A 19,440-nucleotide genomic window follows, 5' to 3' on the forward strand; every position below is an offset into this window, starting at 1 on the left:
ACAAAAAATTAAAAGTGAAAATCTGTCAAGTACACAATGACTAGCACATAAGAGGTGTCACTAGGAAAGCTTACATAGCCCACTAAGAAAATGTATTCTCAGGAATACATTTCTGAAGGCAAGTTATTCATATAAACTAAATTTGAAGAAAACGCTCATTTTGTCAAGTGCAAATTTCATTTTCCAACAGATTTCACGTGATCACACAGTGTTGCAATTTTAAAACTCATCGTATGTGTTTGCATGCAAATCACGCTCACCACACTCTCCCTTCGCCCACGGCTGGCACGACCAGAAGAAGCAATGCTTGCAGTGTCATCGTCGATAAACTATAGATATTAAAAGCAGATAATGAAAAAGATGCAGTTTCACTACAGGTCTTCCCTGACTGAAGGCACATGAGGTAAGGCTTTGGGAAGCACACAAACACTCTCCATGAGCATAATAATGCGCAACATCTATTGTGCACCATTAAACCAAAAAGCTGTTTCAAGGCATAATGAACGATCATTAAAAACCAAAAGATATTTCCAAAAAGCACAAAGAATAAAATAGTACTTCATCTTTTATTTAAGTTAAATGAAAGAAAAGGGGTGGGGGGCATGACTCTACTGGCCAAAACCAGCCAGGGACTTCATGATTTTTAAACCTCTAGGCCCTTTGGGGTCCTATCAGGGGTCAATAAATACACTTAATGTTTTAGTTTGGGAGAGAAAATAAAAGAATCTTCTTAACTGAAATAATATAAGTCAAAGACAGAATTTCCTACCGGCAAGAACACTGAAATGATGATTCTTACTGTCTTTTATTCATTCCTATGCAGCAGGTGGAGATATTTCTAATATCACCACACAGTTTTCTTCCTCTTTCACCAGCGGTGGAAGACTCATCTTCAATATATGTAGGTTGCCTCCATTCTGACATCACTAAGAAACCATTCTGGCATCACTGGGATAATACCTCTGAGCCCAACTTGCAAATGAAAGAGCATTTAGCCAGCACACACGGACAAGATTCTACACTTGACTGAAAATATTACCATAATTTTGTTTGCAAGGGACCGTCACAGCTGGGACACTAAAAATGCTACCAGGCCCAAGAATTGCCAAGTGGAATTTTATTACCCGGTGGGTTAAAAGTAAACTTCCTCCTTATGTGAAAACATCCCTGTAATAACTTTTATCTCCTTAAACATCCCTGTAATAACTTTTTGTCAGCTATTAGAGTAGAATTCTTGATAAGTGCCACTTGGAAATGGCAGAAGAAATGAGCCAAATACATATGTAGAAGAAAGTCCATATATCTCACCTATTCCATTCCACAAAGTACCCTATGTTGACCATTAAGAAACTGCTTAATAATTTCTCCAATTTTGACACTGTCAAGAATAACAAGGTAGTTCCTAAAGTCATCATTTGTTATTGAAAATGTTAATTACTAGAGTTTTTGGGTGGGTAATATGGCAATATATAGCATAATTTAAATGTAAATACTCTGATTCCCATCATTTCATGATTAGCAATTTACCATGCAGATCTACTCATACAATTTCACAAAAATATACTTGCATAAGCATGTTCATTTTACAAGTGTCTGTAGTAGCAAAACTCTGACAACCTAAATGTCCATCAAAACGGGAGCAATTTTTCAAATTTACAGCTCAGGCACTAATGGAATGATCCACTGCCATTAAAAAAAAATGTGCTGACATAAAACTATCTCCAAGAGGCACTCAGTGGAAACAGTAATGGACATGGTTTACTCTTTAAAATCTTTTAAATGTCAAAAAAAGAATGGAAAAAAAAAGACTGACAAAAAAAAATGAAATAGATCTTTATATACTGATTTGAAAAGATACTTTGAGTAAAGAAAACAAGTTGAAGAGCAGTATGTATACAAGTCATTTACATACTGTTCAAATAAAGGACACTCATATATACATGAAATATCTCTGAAAGGATATACAAGAACAGAGGTTGCATTTGGGGAATGGATATAGGAGGAAAGGGTCAGATAACTTTTATTTTGTACTTTCCTTAAGCTAATATTACATTTATAAATTTTAAAAAATGTTTTAATACTCCAGAAAGACTGGGTGATTAGAATTGTCCCAGTTTTCTGTTTTCTGTAGCAATTTTTTTTTTCTTTTTTTTGCGGTACGCGGGCCTCTCACCGCTGCAGCCTCCCCCATTGCGGAGCACAGGCTCCAGATGCGCAGGCTCAGCGGCCATGACCCATGGGCCCAGCCACTCCATGGCATGTGGGATCTTCCCGGACCGGGGCACGAACCTGTGTCCCCTGCATCGGCAGGCGGACTCCCAACCACTGTGCCACCAGGGAAGCCCTGTAGCAATTTTTAAAAGCTGACTTATTTGATTTCTTCTCCTACCACTCCACTGATTGACAGGCTGGCAAGCAAGTGAAATGGTTCAATGTAGGAAGTAGAGATGAAAAGGAGAAAGGAAAAGGATCAGGCAACCAACTCATAGTCTAAATTATCACCACTGAGAAGACAAGAATTTCCACACAAATTACAGTTACATATAAATTTTAAAAAAATTCTAATGGCACTGGTTCCAGACTCATTTAAGAAATTACGTGCTTAAGTCACATTCATACAGAAACCACCAGTTAGGACAAATTAATTCTTGAGTTTGTGTACTGAAGGAAAATGATAATCCATGCACAATAGAGTGAAACACACCACATCCTCAATATTCTGAATGGTGAGTACAGATTAATGAAACAATCAAAAGTGTTTATAAAGCATGCAAAGAGACTAGACAGCTCACCACAGGACTGCTTCGGGCTGAACTTGTTCTTGATGAGTGAAAACTGTATTCAGATGGCTATAAAGTTTCCAAGAAGAAAAGTTTTACAAGAACGATTAGCTCCTTTTCCTGCTGGGAATACATCAGGGCCCCTGGACCTAACTCGCCCCTGGCTCCCAGGTGAAGATAACTGTTCCTCCCCGGCCTGAACTCTCCTTCACTCCCACCCTCACCATCCAGCAGCCCACGGCAGGAGGGAGAAGAAAGGCCCTGAGAAGCGCTGTTCCCAGCCTCTTCCTGAGAAACTGAGCCAGAAAAGAGGTTTCTCTACTTGTATTGCCTTCGTACTTTAAGCCACAGTTTCCAGCAGGTGCCTTCTCACAGCTTGGGTGGGAGCCACCATTGGCAAGCTGATGGATCACAGCTTGTAATTATAGGTCAGATTAAATGACTCTGTAAGTAAACTGTGCCCACCTACACACCACCCTCCTCACCACCTCTGCCTGCTTAGACTTACAGTTCGAGAACCATAAGGGTTATATAATCCACCATCATACAATGACGCCTAAAGAACAAAGGAAATGCCATTTATCTATTCAGCATCAAAGTTATTTTGAAAATGACATAAATTCTTTGCAGTACCTAGTTCCAAAAAAGTTTTGAAGAATGGTGTTAACGTGTACAGCCTCCCAAGGTGGTAACACTCATTTATGTATGCATAAATTCCTCTGTCAGCCTCATTAAAACTTCAAACTCACACTTCATTTAAAAAGCACCACGGGTTACAGCACTGCCTTTCATCATCATGTTATGAAATTAGGAGAACATTTACGACTTTATTCTCTCAAAAGAGGAAATAGAACAGAAAAGAAAGTGAGGTACAGAAAGCATTTTGCCCACTGTTACGATAAAATTAAGTACAAAGCCTCAGGTTCCCAGTCCACTAAAACAGCCCACAAGACAACAAACAACAGTTGGAAATCAACCAATTCCAACTCGCACATTACACAGAGCTACTGTTTTGTCTTTCTAGTCAGCTGGCTCCATTAGAGCCTAGTATTAACATGGCCAAGGCCACAGCTGTTCCCCCCAAAATATGACACCCCATGCATGGGCAGCCATCTCACAAAAGTATGCAAGTGTAGTGCAACCCATGCAAGTCTACCTCCTCTACAGGAAGCCAATTCTAAGCAAGGGCCTACCGACAGCCAGCAGTATCTACCGCTATGACATGCTCATTTTTGCTCCCCCAAAGTTTTGTATTTTAAGCACAGGCAGCACAGTCTGCAGTACACATAGCATTAAAGCCATGTGTCCTTGACTATTCTGGAGGAAAGATGGCAAGCCAGAGTCAGCACCGTGACAATGGCCCCACCAGGGGTACACACGTTGGAAGAGGAAAATACACACCAGACTGGCACTTCTCAGAAGACCAGAATTTGCAGTAGGGGAGGCCTATGGAGAAAGCACACGATTTAACCCAAAGAAAAGCAACTGATAGCTATGAAGGCACCATACTCCTCAGGAAGTACTAACCCTGTAGCTCTTAGATGTTGCCAGGGGGTCACTGTATAGGGAAGAAGACTGCTAAGAAACAAAACAAAACAAAACAAGCAAAAAAAAAAAAAAAAAAAAGGGAAAAAGAAAAGGAGAATCAGCCTCACCATCATGCAAGTAGAAGACATATTTATTTTATACTCCATAATTCATTAGTAATTCTTGAGTGTTTAAGGCAGTTCAGTGACACACAATTTGAGAAAAACTTAATCATTAGAAATCTCTTTGAATACCAATTTTAAGGGATAAGAAAGAAAAACACTTGGAATAGTTTCCTATAAATGGGTAAGTCCTATTGGTCTTTGAACATTAGTGTTAGGAGATGGGATGGGCACCTAAGAAAACACTCAGGAAAAGAGGGCCATGGCACAGGGAGTATGGCACAGTGTCCACATCCCAGTCCTCAGCAGCTCCTGCGACATCTAATGGGCTTATCCTGATTATTGGGGAACCAGGTAAATGAACTCTGAGTTATTGCTATAAACACTCTCCCAAATAGATTAGAAAACGTGTATTTCACAACAAGCCATGGACCAAGTGCCTTAGTTTAATTAGATAAATTGTACTGGTCACAATGAATCCACACACTAACAAGGCACAGCATTTTTAAAGAAGGAATTAAATCTTTTTCCTGATGTCATCTCAGGACACAATTTTCAGTTTTTTTCACCAAGCCCAATCAGACATGGAAAATAAGATACATAAATATCTAAGTTATGCTTTGACAACTGAATTATTTCAAATGTACTATGCTCCATATATTTAAATGTGTTTTAAATGTATGATGTGCCAAATGCCTTGAAAAAACAAGAGATTCTAACATTAAATATAATTACATTCTTCTCATCCCACGTACAGTTTAAATTTTCACATGTATGTTTTTAATAAAAGGGCAAACACTGTGATATGTACTGCTGCCCACAACTTATTTTGAAATGCATCCCCCCAAAAAGATGGACTGATGGATGGATAGAGGGACAGCTGGACAGATAATTACATGATAAAGGAAATATAGTAAAATATCAATTGTAGAATCTGAGTGGTAGGTACGCAGGTGGTTACTATACAATTCTTTGAACTTTTTTTGTATGTTAAATATTTTTCATTAAAAAAACTGGAAAAAAATGGTACTCGGGGGCTTCCCTGGTGGCGCAGTGGTTGAGAGTCCACCTGCCGATGCAGGGGACACGGGTTCGTGCCCCGGTCTGGGAGGATCCCACATGCCGTGGAGCGGCTTGGCCCATGAGCCATGGTCATTGAGCCTGCGTGTCCGGAGCCTGTGCTCCGCAACGGGAGAGGCCACAACAGTGAGAGGCCCAGATACCGCAAAAAAAAAAAAAAAAAAAAAATGGTACTCATTTTAAATATGGTGATTCAATAGTTCCCGTTATTTAAAGATACACTCACACAGACTATGTGAATTCAGTTACCACAAACTAGTATATACACAGCCATTCACAGATTAGTTCTAACTAGTCAAAATGCAACAGGGGATTAGAAATGTGTTAAAGTTGGATAAAACACACGAAGCCAAAAAACTTGTGACAAACCCGAGTATAGCAGGCAGAGGTGGGTTTGCTATGTCTAAGACTGCTATAGTTTCTCTGGTCAAAGTAGAGGCCACTCTGCAAAAAGCAAAATTAAACACATTTTTCTTAGGTTAAATGCTGTTAACCTAAAAACACAGAGGCAAAGTGGGATATTGCCAAACCCCTTCTCCTCCAAAACAATGATTTTAAAGCATTGAATCATATTAGGTGAAAGTGAAAATAACAACTATTTCAGGTCTCTCAAAAAAGATTAATATTAAAGATTAATATTAAAAAATATTAATATTAACTATTTTCAAACCAAGTCATTGCTATTTTTTTTCTTTTTTTACTTTAAAAACAAGAGTATAAACCCTCAGACAAAATGGAATGGAAATAATAAATGGTTTATTCTCATGTCATACTTAGGAATGTCCTTGAAAAACCCAGGATGAGTGAATAATTACCACTTTTATAATCTATTTGGCAATGCCACAGAAATCATTAAAGTTATTTTTTTCAAAACTCCTGGCCCTGCCCGAGGCACCAGGACTCACCTCTCCCCAGAGCTCCCAACACTGCCCCCACCAGGGCATCTCACTAATGTCCTCTCCATTTCATTCTCTCCCCTTTCCTCGTTGCTACCAGCCAAAGCCTCCCAACCCTCTCTCCACCCCACCAATGGTCAGAACCCTGCCCATGGGAACCTTGAGTTAGCAGGGAGCTTAGGACTGTACTTCCTCTGCCAGTGCTGTAGCAACCTGACAGGAAAGAGTTGTTCCTAGCACCCCAAATGGGCATTCTAGACATTTTTTCCTCCACAGAAATGTTTAGCAAGGTCGGCTGGAATGGAGAGCACTATTAGTTCCATAGTTTAATTACATTATTGGTTGAAGAGTCTTCTGCAAGACAGCATGGGAACTCTGCCATTACGTACTTTATTGTTTCTACCAGAAAATTAATTTCAAGTTCCCAAAATTATAAAATCTATAAAGACAATCATTCAGAAAGAAACCTATACGTGACTTTGGTACTACTTATAATACCACAACTAAATCAATTCAAATTTCTAAAATGGGTATAAGAATCTCACTAAGCCTATTCTTAAGGTATAGTCCTCCAAAGGACAGTTCATAAATGAAAATACATTGTTAATGAACATCGTAGGACACTTTCCTAACGCTAGCCACTAGGGTTAGATATATTAATTTGATATTAAATCTTGTAAATGAAAACAAAATTATTTTTAAATAAGTTCTGATAAGTCATGTTTCAGTATATTATCAAGTTTCAATAATGCCTTAAGAGCACACCAATGCAGTCCTAATTCTTAAGTTCCGTAAAAGTAATCAGTGAATTTTACAGCCACACAAAATACTGTGGTATGAGACACAACAGAACTAACCAGTGGGTCTTTATGAGAACCAGAAGATCTCTTCTTCATTCCATCAGAGTGACTGTAAGAATGATTCTGGAAGTAAATATTGAATACAAGGATCATATAGTGAAGTTTAAAAATAATTTAATAAAATTCATCTTAAAATCATACACAGAAAGATCCACCTGAGACAGAGTAGTCTACATGCACTCTATTTCCCACCTGTTAGTAAATGATTCACTGCCCTTGACTGGCTAAGACACACAGCCTCTCTACACACCTGCATTCCCCCTCACCTCCCCTGTGCCATCCAGCTCAGTGTCTAGTCAACTAAAAACTTAATTAGGACTCAGAGCCAGGCAGGATATTTGTGGGGACCCTCACCCCACACCTCATTTGAGCCCCTGCCCATGGGACTATCTTTTTTAAAAAGGTATGAGTGACAAGAGAGTCTACTTCCTTCCACAGTCCTCCTTACCTAAAGGCCAAAAAGCAATCCTGTGCATCAATCAAAACAAGATTGAGAACAGAAAACATAACATTGTACTGCCCAAGACAGTCCTCTTAACCCAAGTTAGTGGTCCCACCGCATGTGCTGCTCAGAGGAAAGCAGCCAACGTGGTATGGATTGTCTCGAGTAGCAGCAGCATCATTAGACAATAATCTGACATCTGAGTCCATTGGAGATAGCACCATCTCAACACATAACTTCTCCTAGGAGTACAGAGCCAAGTGTATGTGAGGGGATAGAGGACAGCAATACTACTAAACAGGTCAATTGGTAGACAAGAAGTCCAATCTAGGTATGCACCGTTGGCCTGTAATGAGGAGGTGCAGCTAGAAGGGTCCTAGCTATTAACAGTCTGCTCTACGCAAATCATCTGAAACATGCACAGCTAGATCCTGAATCAGTAATTATACACTCATTTTTCTTTTCAGAATATGCATAGCTTTCCTTTTATACATTACCCTGAACATTTAAGAGCTGCTGATATAGTCTAGCAACTCAGGCAATCTATTGACATATTAACCCAAGAAAAACATGCGATAACTTCCTTGGCCAAAATGACATACCATAAAAAAACCAAATCAAGCAAAAAATGAGTGGACATAACTGATGCTTCAGGTGTCATCTGTCACTGCTGGATGCTTTCACACCTGCTGGCTTGTGACACAGAACATGAAACACAGTAGGGCCTGTGCTGCCATAGTTCAGTACGTATCAAAACACTGCTGGAAACATGTCTTCCAGGGCAATGAGTATGTGTCAGCTGGGTGGCTCATTATTTTAAGAAAAGATACTACTACCAATCTTAGTCCTGAATAGGGAAGCAAATAATTTTTATCTGATCCTGATATTCTAAAAGACAAAGTTATTCAAGTGCTAAATTATGCCACAATTACACAACACTAGATTTTGCTTTGTTAGTCATATATTTCCCCCAAACATTATAACAAACCTATGAAAAAGTCATAATCTATGATTAGCATCATCAGATGTTTATAAAGTAAAACTCCACATTCAACATGAAGTTATGCACTACATACTAATGATGAAAGTCTTGACGATGTATCCTTGAAAGCATCATACTGGATTTCAGGAAAAGGTGTAAGTTGGTTGTATTTCCAAAATCAGAAATATAAAGAGGGGAAAAAGTAACATTCATAAAGTTATTAAAAATCCAGCACTATTTTAAAAGCCCAAAATTATTAAACACAAAGGCTGTGACATTTGAATTAAAGAATATTCTTCCCTCTCATTCTTTCCTAGTATAGGTTATTGCTAAACTATACATACAGCAAAAACTGCATGTTCTCTTTCAAAAACAGAATTTATAATCAGTAATGGTGAGATGATTCATCCCAGTACACTATAGCACAAAACACCCAAGGTAGCCTTTAAACGCAGGAATTAAGCATTCTGAAGTCAAAAGATGTTTTACTTTTTCTTATTGTGTCTGTCACCATCGTTTTCCATTATTTGAAACATGGCAAAAGCAAGGCATGGAGAGGCAATGAAGAAGGATCACATAACTAGTATAATAAAGCTTACAAAAAAAACAAAAACAAAAAGCAAACAAACAAGAAAACAATTGCAGCATCAAAAGGGTGAGAGTTCCGGGTTTCCCTGGTGGTGCAGTGGTTGAGAGTCCACCTGCCGATGCAGGGGACGCGGGTTCGTGCCCCGGTCCGGGAGGATCCCACATGCCACGGAGCGGCTGGGCCCGTGAGCCATGGCCGCTGAGCCTGCGCATCCGGAGCTTGTGCTCCGCAGTGGGAGGGGCCACGGCAGTGAGAGGCCCGCGTACCGCAAGAAAAAAAAAAAAAAAAGTTGAGTCCTTGGTAACCTCAAGGGCTTGATTTAAAAAAAAAAAAAGGTTGGGGGGTGGGGAGAGTTCCCTTGTATCTGCTTGTGCACACACCTGAAAAACTTCCTTCCTCAAGAACTTTCCTTATGAAAAACAGTGAACAAAACTAGAAACTTGGCCGGAGTAAAGTGTGGATTACATACATTTATGACAAGACCAGAAAAACCACATTTCACGTAGGGTCTTTACAAAGATAATTTGTGTAACACCACATTTCAAATCCAAGAAACTGAATTAAATAGTAACTAACTACTCAGATTTGTGGTTTCCTAACTTTATTTATTTATTTATTTATTTATTTATTTATTTATTTATTTATTTTTGCGGTACGCGGGCCTCTCACTGTTGTGGCCTCTCCTGTTGCGGAGCACAGGCTCCAGACGTGCAGGCTCAGTGGCCATGGCTCACGGGCCCAGCCGCTCCATGGCATGTGGGATCCTCCAGGACCGGGGCACAAACCCGTGTCCCCTGCATCGGCAGGCGGACTCTCAACCACTGCGCCACCAGGGAAGCCCCTAACTTTATTTTTTAAGCATTCTAGCTCAGATTTTTTTAAGCAATTTGACCCAGAAGAGCAATGTAAAAAACAATAAAACAATACATAAAACAAAAGCAATAAACAAGTTCCTCAGGTAGTTTGGTAAAAATATCTTTCTTTTGCAACTTTATACCCATTTAGGATTCTAGGGAACACTATTCAAAAACCTGATCTAAAGTAATGTTTTCCTAAGTGTGGACTGCAACTCATTAGTAGTTCACAAAATCAATTTATGGGTTCAACCAACATTAAAAAAAATAAAAATAGAAGAGAAAATACTAGAGTTTATCATGTACAGTAAGAGTAAATATTATTTTGTGAAACTTCTGTTTCTATAATATATTTTATATACTTATATACATACAAACACACAGGCATATGTCTGCATATGTATACTGGATTATGGTGCAAAATGCATTCCTTTTATAGAGGTTGCAATTTTAAAAAGCTTAAAATACACTAGAAGATCAAATTATATAGTGTAGTTCTAATAAAGCATTAAAATAATAGTTCAGATAGAACAAAGGCCCTCCCTTCATGCCCCATGAGATGGTCATTTACAAAAGATATTCCAGAACCCCCCCAAAATATACCTCATAAGTATAAGGCTAAGTGGCATAATTTTACCACCAGTGTAAATTCAGTGAAAATGATATTGCAATAAATACTAAAAAGTGCTGGAGCAAAATATCTGCATTTGCATGCTTTTCTTATATTATCTTGAAAACAGAATACAAAGAGTGTTATTACATGTGTAAAAAAAAATCTTGTTTATCCAGAATTTTCTAAAATGCCTAAGGGTGTGCATTTGGTGGTAAATGATGTGTAATGGTAAAATGTCACTGTGGTGAATAACATTTCACTGAAAATAAAGTTCCTTCTCTATGGAAGTTTCACTTAACGTCTTTTCTCAGTTAACAAAATATCTTTTTTGTTTAAAAAAAAACCCATGACCAAAACATGTATTACTCAAGTCACACATTCTTGCATATAAACTATTCCATTCTCCCAACCAGATTAAGTTCATTGAAGGGATCAGTCATGTCTTAGTTCTTCTCATCCTCTCTGTAACACCAATGGCCTTTTGCAAAAGCTTAAGATTTACCAAGTTGAACTGAAATTGACCTATTTTGATTTTCCTTTTCCAAAATACAATGCAGAGCTCATATAGTTCAATTTAATTAATTTATTTATTTGGCCATGCTGCACCGCTTGCGGGATCTTAGTTCCCCAACCAGGGATTGAACCCAGGCCCTGGCATTGGAAGAGCGGAGTCCTAACCACTGGACTGCCAGGGAATTCCCTCAGGTAGTTTTAAAAATTGCTGAATCTGGTAGAAAAAACCCATAAGTTGGACACCCCATTTGCTACTAGAACAACTGAGTAAACAAAAAGAATCCTCCAATACGTGCCAGTTGGTATTTATGTTATTTAAAAACAAATGATTCATCAAAGGAGGGAGAACTGAAAATATTAAGGGCTCTAGCTAAATAAAATGTTTCCAAACTTGCTATTATAATCTATCCAAAAATGTTTTTTTTTTCTTCTTTTTTCCCCACTCCAAAAATGTTTTTTTTTAACACTCAGAAAAAGTTACCTCAAAGTTTTCGTTTGGAAATTAAATTTTTTAAAAGTACAGAAAAAGGTTGTAGAAACAAAGTTCAGCAGGTGTTCATTTCTGTTAGAATGGACCTATTACTCAAGCCCCCGGGACTCTGTGAGTCAACAGTGAACGCACAACACTAACACGGCACATTTCTCTGGGCTACACACCATGATGCCTTTCCTTTTGGGTGTACTGGCTCTGCTCCAATGTGTCCCCATTACGTCCTTCGATGGGTTCTTCCATGGAATTAAACAGTGTAGGAGTAAATGACAAAACACAAATTGCAAGCATATTAAAATTAACTTCATTAAAATTATACTAAGGCAATTGATATATAAATGGGAACTGATAAAAACAACAGTAAAAATCTCCACCAATTAAAACTGCAGTGTATCTCTACCACTCTGATTCCAGATCACCTCATTTTCTAATTTTGGATCTCTTCCTTATAGTCTTCTTGTATTTCACTGTATAAAGCAGTGACCAAGCACTTTGTAAGATTTTTTTTTTTAAGGTAGATGTTTTTTAAAGACACAGATTGTTTCAATTCTAGACTCAGGGCTTTGATTTAATCTTCCTTCCCCAAACCTACCATTCAGTCTTGAACTATCTTTGCTCTTTCTATTTTTATGGAGAATGTCTATAACACTGTTACCATCTCCAGCCCAAATAGCTTCTGGCAGGACACCTTTCAAGAAAGCAGTACCTGAAAGTTAACTGGACAAAAGGAAAGATCAAAGTCCTAAGAATGTGGCATAAAACCATAAATACATCTGCCTCATATCCAGGTACATGTATCTAATGTTCATATGTCAAATACAAGGTCCAAAAGTCTTAGACATTTTAATATACAGCTCATAAGTTTAAAAAAAAACTGGCAGAGAAATACCAAAACCCCCCAAATAATATAGCAAATCCCGATAAAATTTAGGTCAGTGTTTTTTTGTTTTTTTTTTTTTGCGGTATGCAGGCCTCTCACTGTTGTGGCCTCTCCCATTGTGGAGCACAGGCTCCAGACGCGCAGGCTCAGTGGCCATGGCTCACGGGCCTAGCCGCTCCGCGGCATGTGGGATCTTCCCGGAACGGGACACGAACCCGTGTCCCCTGCTTCGGCAGGCGGACTCTCAACCACTGCGCCACCAGGGAAGCCCTAGGTCAGTGTTTTAAACCATCACAATTATTTTTACAGAGAACAAAAGTTGTCTACATATTTATTCAGTTTAATGTAGACGGTAAAGTTACTTTAAAAAGCAAATAATCTGATGAAAACTTAGAACTCCCAATATTATCTAGTTAAGAGAAAAAAGAAAAAAAAATCTTATCTCAATTACATTTCTTTTAAACTATGTTACTAGTGAGCTTTCATTTCAAATCAGACATTTCCAGGGAAGTCTAAATATTTTAAATGTGCTAAATGTACACTCACACACAGTAAAGTTCCAAAGTCTCCTCTACAGGGTAAAATTTTTTTATTAATCTTTAAGTTCGCATACTGATTTTTTTAATTAGGAGCTTTACTCTTTTTCCCATAACAGCAAATTTTCATAATTACCATAATGAAATAAAATACTGTGAGAGTTCTAGTTATATCTTAAATTTAATGATATAATTTCCATGAAATGAAAATCAACCTCATTACTTTATAGACACCCTGGATAAACAATTCCTTATTCATTTAATTGCAGATTTCTTTTTTCTTTGTTTGAAGATGTTTTAAAGGCCCCTAAATTAGGTTGAACTTGGATGGTTTTACCATCAGGTTAAACTAATATATAATCAAGTTTTCCATAGAAATTTACAAATAACCTGCTTGATAAAAACTGTGTGAAACTTCACACTATGAACATTACAACAAAAAGTAAAGGGAAAACTCATACTTTTTTTAAAGAGAGGAAAGATGGGATTATTTTCAAAGCCCTTAAGGCTCAACTTTTTTTTTTTTTTTTTTTTGTGGTACGCGGGCCTCTCACTGTTGTGGCCTCTCCCGTTGCGGAGCACAGGCTCCGGACGCGCAGGCTCAGCGGCCATGGCTCACGGACCCAGCCGCTCCGTGGCATGTGGGATCTCCCCGGACCGGGGCATGAACCCGTGTCCCCTGCATCGGCAGGCGGACTCTCAACCACTGCGCCACCAGGGAAGCCCAAGGCTCAACTTTTAAGCTTCTGTTGACTAACTCCCTGTGAGAAAAAAACTAATATCTCCAGGGAGAAGCATGAAAAGTTTTTCTTAAAGTATTTCTTGGCAAGATCAGCTTGGTGCTTTGTAACCACCTAGAGGGGTGCAGAAACTAACACACCATTGTAAAGCAATTATACTCCAATAAAGATGTTAAAAAAAAATAAAACAAAACAAAAACAAACAAAAAAAGTATTTCCCCTGCAAAATCATTCTTACACTACTGATTAGATTTCTATAAAGGTTTTTTAATATTCTTATAAATCTAAATTTTTATAATTAACCAAAATACTTATGATTCAAGAATTAGTTTACTAACTTATTCTAAAAAGACAGTAGATTACATTTACCAGTAAGAAATATAACCAGAGTAAAAGACTATTTAAGAATACAAACACATCAATAATTAGTATACCAGGACACACTCAGTTTAATATAGTGTATTTTTATACATTATACAAGATAGGAAGAAAACTAGACTTGGGGAGAATTAACAAATATAGACCTTAGCAAGAAAGATAATTTTACTGATGAAAAATCTAGATGTAAGTACATATACAATATTATCAATGTGTAAATTAAAAAAGCATTACTCTAAGGTTTAAAGCACAATTCTTTAAGAAGAGAGTCAGTTTCCTGGCACAATATGCAAGCCTTTGATGAGCGATTTCTCATTTATCTTGATTTACAATGACGTACGCTAAAAACTTGAGACAAACTACAAAATGTTAATCAAAATGTTGAAGCATGATAATTTCTATAAGTATGAAAAGACAGGCATTTTTAAAATCAGAAGCTCAATTTTCCCACTGAATAAAACTATAATTAGTCACCCAAGCCCCAAAATAATAAATTTTATTTAATAAATTGTCATTTAAAAAAATATGAAAGTAGGAAAAATCTGAAAGTTAGAACCATGCTGATGTTATTCTATAAAATTAACCTTATTATTTTGTGATGGTTTTCCAAAATCAAAGGTCCTTTTATAGAAAAGTGAATATATATGTTAATAGATGAAAATATTCATGATTTTAGAACTGATTTACTTACAGCAATAATCTCAAAGCATCATTTTCCGATGAAATCGCTTTGCCAATATTTCTGTGTTTTAAAAAAAGGCAGGGGCTTCCCTGGTGGTGCAGTGGTTGAGAGTCCGCCTGCCGATGCAGGGGACACGGGTTCGTGCCCCGGTCCGGGAGGATCCCACATGTCGCGGAGCAGCTGGGCCCGTGAGCCATGGCTGCTGAGCCTGCGCGTCCGGAGCCTGTGCTCCGCAACGGGAGAGGCCACAACAGTGAGAGGCCCGCGTACCGCAAATAAAAGAAAAAAAAAAAAAAAGGCAAAGGGATAGCTTTGCTATGGGGGTATAAACAACTTAAAATACCAACCCTGTGACTGCCAAGACTTCGAATGGACAACGCATCCTCAACTCCCTGATAAAAATAAAAACAAACAGAGTAAAGGTGTGTGAGTGACTATGGCAAGTTGATGAGGAAAAGTATTAGAGGCAAGTTTGTAGGTTATTACAAACCAGAGAAGGACGATGATGACTGGACCGGTGGGAATACCTGGCCCTTTCCAACTCATCCTGGGAAAGGAGAAAGTACATGGAGAGTTAATCACTCAGAGGAGGGCTGTCGGTCAGAACAGTTGAGCACAGCAGCACCTTCCCCACAGCAGGCGGTAGGGACAGCTCAGCCTCAAAAGCTGGGTTTGGGGCAGCCACGTCCCTCAGTTGGAAAGAAAGTAGAAATAATCTTGGCAATGTTTTTATTTGAACAAGTGTGTGTGTATCTATCATGTATCTATCTATCTATCTATCTATCTATTTATGGATAGATAGATAGATAGATAGATAGATCTGACCACTTGCAGAAGGTACTCTATATATGACCAAGGGAGTTCAATATACCAAGATAAAAATAAGCAAGTATACTTAAACAGAAATTGAGGTCAGCATTAAAAGCAGACTTTGATCTATTTTTTCATTATGATGTTTACCCAAGGCAGGAAGAAATGTTTATTTTATTACAGATGTGGTTTAAGGTGACAATGTGTTGCTTTAAAAAGATTTGGGTTATAATTTTGTGCTCATTGCAAAAAATTTTTTTCTTTTTCTTTTACCACTCTAACTGGAAAAGAAGAGAACTAAATGAAATAGCCCCTGACTGTGTTGTTAATATGAAAAACTACTTAAAATTAGAAGAAATCGAATAAATATTTCAGAATTGATAAAGTTACCTCAAAGTTATGCCTTATGAAGATTGTTAAAAAAAAATTGACCAAAAAAAAAGAAAACCTCCAGTTGACTAATTAAATGTAATTCTAAACTTTTCCATATTCAGCTATTAGCACTGGAGCATTAAGTACAGAGTCGTGAAATTAAATGACAGTCACTAGAACCTAATCAAGTGTAAGAAACTTCTGATGAGAATTTCAAAGTCCCAAGGGTTAAACTAATTTGCATTGCCTAAGAATCTACACAAAACTGTCCAGCTGAGTTCATAGCTAATCAACACTGCTTTTTCCAAAATGCATCAATCCTTCAACACCCCATGACGATACAGCACTATCATCATGCAGGCAGAGCAGACAGCTATGCCTGACCATTCATCTCAAATCCAGAAACAGTAATTCAACTGAAACACCACAATTTAATGTTTTATTTTGGTCATGATCTTTGAATACAAGTCCAAAAAACTCTTGGTTGTCATGTGCTGTGTACATTGATGCATTTGATCAAATCTGTTCAGAAGTCTGTTTATAAGCACCAGTATGATTCAATGATTCAATATCCAATATGGTGTTCCGATCTTTAGGAATTCATCACCGATTCACATTTTTGTTATGTAATACACACATGTAATCTGTAAGGAGCCAAGCAAGTTTCTTCCCTTTCTTTGATTATCAGGTGATATACCACAAAAGTTTGGGGAGCATGTGTGTTAGCCCAGCAGAGTAGGTACAGCTTATTAAGTGGTAACCAGATCTAGGCTAGTTAGCTTGGTTAGTATAAAGAGCCTTGTGCTACGCAGGCAAGTTAATTCTACATGCCCCCTCCCAGTATTATTTGGGGTACTAGGGTGACATACATGGTTTAATGCTCAATCTTTATTCTATCCTTTCTTTTCATTCCACCTACTACACAAGAGCACTTTTAAAAAACCCGCCTCTACACATGAAAAGTTACTCAACATCATTAATTATTAGAGAAATGCAAATCAAAACTACAATGAGGTATCACCTCACATCAGTCAGAATGGCCATCGTCAAAAAATCTACAAACAATAAATGCTGGAGAGGGTGCGGAGAAAAGGGAACCCTTTTGCACTATTGGTGCCAATGTAAATTGATACAGCCACTATGGAGAACAGTATGGAAGTTCCTTAAAAAACTAAAAATAGAACTACCATATTACCCAGCAATCCCACTACTGGGGATATACCCTGAGAAAACCATAATTCAAAAGGACACATGTACCACAATGTTCACTGCTACACTATTTACAATAGCCAGGACATGGAAGCAACCTAAATGTCCACTGACAGATGAATGGATAAAGATGTGGTACATATGTACAATGGAATATTACTCAGCCATAAAAAGGAAAGAAACTGGGTCATTTGTAGAGATGTGGATGGACCTAGAGTCTGTCATGCCGAGTGACGTAAGCCAGAAAGAGAAAAAGAAATATCGTACATTAATGCATATATATGGAATCTAGAAAAATCATACAGATGAACCTATCTGCAGGGCAGGAATAGAGACGCAGACGTAGAGAACGGACTTGTGGACACAGTGGGGGCAGGGGAGGGTGGGACGAATTGGGAGATTAGGTTTGACATAAATGCACTACCATGTGTAAAACAGATAGCTAGTGGGAACCTGCTGTATAGCACAGGGAGCTCAGCTTGGTGCTCTGCGACGACCTAGATGGGTGGGATGGGTGGGGGAAGGGGGAGAGGGAGGGGCTATAGGTATACATATAACTGATTCACTTCATTGTACAGCAGAGACTAACACAACATTGTAAAGCAATTTTACTCCAATAAAAAAATAATTAATTAATTAAAAAGAAATTAAAAACCTGCCTCTAAAGAGCACAGCCCATTAAAGATGCAGCAGACAGATGAATTCATATTTATTCTTAATTATACCTATTATAAAAATAATCCTAAATAACAATATCTTATTAAGTATTGATATACCCCTAGATTTACACAGCTTTCTTTTTAGCCCCATTTGAAAAAAATGGCCTAAAAAGAGTTCAGAAGAACTACAGAATAAAATGTAAACCCATACAGGCTGGAATTTAAACTGAGAGAATACAGTTTATTCCATAGTCATAAACGACCCCTTAAACAACCACTATCCAACAGAACTTTCTGTGACAATGGAAATGTTCTATGTTTGTGCTGTCTAGTATGGTAGCCACTAGCCACATGTGGCTACTGAGCACTTGAACTGCTAGAAGTACAACTGAGGAACAAAATTTTTTATTTTAATCAATTTAAATCCAAACCTAATTATCCACATACGGCTAGTGGCAACCATACAAACAGTAAGGGAAGCTCAAAGCAAATTTTTATTACACCAAAAAAGACTCAAAGCACATATTTTACTAAGAGTCTGCCAATGGAGTGCTACTCTTCTACAGAAAGGCAGGTATTCAGGTAGTTTTAAATCACTCCCTCTACCTGGAATACTTCTGCACAGTGGCAAATAGGAAGAAACAGAAGGAAACCCTTGTATAAAAGAAAAGACCCTAGCACCAACTCTAGAATTATTTTTAATAGCTAGAGGATTCTTAAAGATCATCTAGTCTGATCCCTTCATTTTACAGTACAAAAACCCCTGCAGCACAAAAAGATTAGCAATCAACAAAGTCAGAAAGCTGGGATCAGCATTCATATCTTCTGACTCACCAGACCACTGAACCTATACCGGCTAAATCCAGACTGATTACATAGAAAGAACATGAAGAAAATGGCAAGGTATCCCGGTTTTTACTCAGAGCTTTCTCCTCCTCTGGAATACAAAAAAAGAAGAAAAAAAAAAAAAGCTTCCTTTCCCAGGTATTTCTGGAGTAGTATTGAAACTGCCAATTGGCTTTTCTTGAATTACTAGCATCAGAAAGCCAACAGAAAAAATTTCAGCAAACTGTGTTCTTAGGTACCAATTACAAGGCAGAGTATCCCTCTCTTCCACGTCAGGAAAACAAAACATTTTCATTGTCCTGGGAGTCTCCTTATTAGTTTAAAGGACCCAAAGCTGAATGAACAGGACAATGCCTTTAAAGATGGATATTTATCTGTTAAAGCTTTCTGGAAAATTATGTTTTGATACATTTAAGTTAAATGAATGGAAATAAAACATATTCTGTTTTTAAAAGTTCACTTGGAGTGAGGATGGTTTTATTAAAAAAAAAAAAAAAAAAAAGCCCAAAGCCCTGTGAATACACCTGGCCACCTTCTCTGACAACAAATACTTAATTCAAGGCTGCAGCCATTCCCTCAG

General features: G+C 37.9%; 1 protein-coding gene across 8 annotated transcripts in view; it reads right to left on the minus strand.

The window, feature by feature from the left end:
* LRRFIP2 (LRR binding FLII interacting protein 2) overlaps positions 1-19,440 on the minus strand; it is a 97,403-nt gene that overhangs the window by 56,323 nt on the left and 21,640 nt on the right. The window contains exons 4-14 of one of the 8 annotated variants that reach the window (XM_079712927.1): positions 15,455-15,511; positions 15,312-15,356; positions 11,916-11,984; positions 8,784-8,825; positions 7,263-7,328; positions 5,879-5,953; positions 4,308-4,355; positions 4,182-4,226; positions 3,289-3,336; positions 2,793-2,849; positions 261-329 (exon numbers count right to left, since the gene is read on the minus strand). The exons of 3 other annotated variants lie outside the window; for them this stretch is intronic. In XM_079712927.1, coding sequence (XP_079569053.1) covers positions 261-329; positions 2,793-2,849; positions 3,289-3,336; positions 4,182-4,226; positions 4,308-4,355; positions 5,879-5,953; positions 7,263-7,328; positions 8,784-8,825; positions 11,916-11,984; positions 15,312-15,356; positions 15,455-15,511 — 621 coding nt within the window. Of the gene's footprint in view, positions 1-260; positions 330-2,792; positions 2,850-3,288; positions 3,337-4,181; positions 4,227-4,307; positions 4,359-5,878; positions 5,954-7,262; positions 7,329-8,783; positions 8,826-11,915; positions 11,985-15,311; positions 15,357-15,454; positions 15,512-19,440 lie in introns of all 8 variants that reach the window. 4 more of the 8 variants (XM_079712926.1, XM_079712929.1, XM_079712928.1 and 1 more) reach the window with 4 other exon arrangements.

Source organism: Hyperoodon ampullatus, assembly GCF_949752795.1.
Source record: "Hyperoodon ampullatus genome assembly, chromosome: 10".
NCBI lineage: Eukaryota > Metazoa > Chordata > Mammalia > Artiodactyla > Ziphiidae > Hyperoodon > Hyperoodon ampullatus.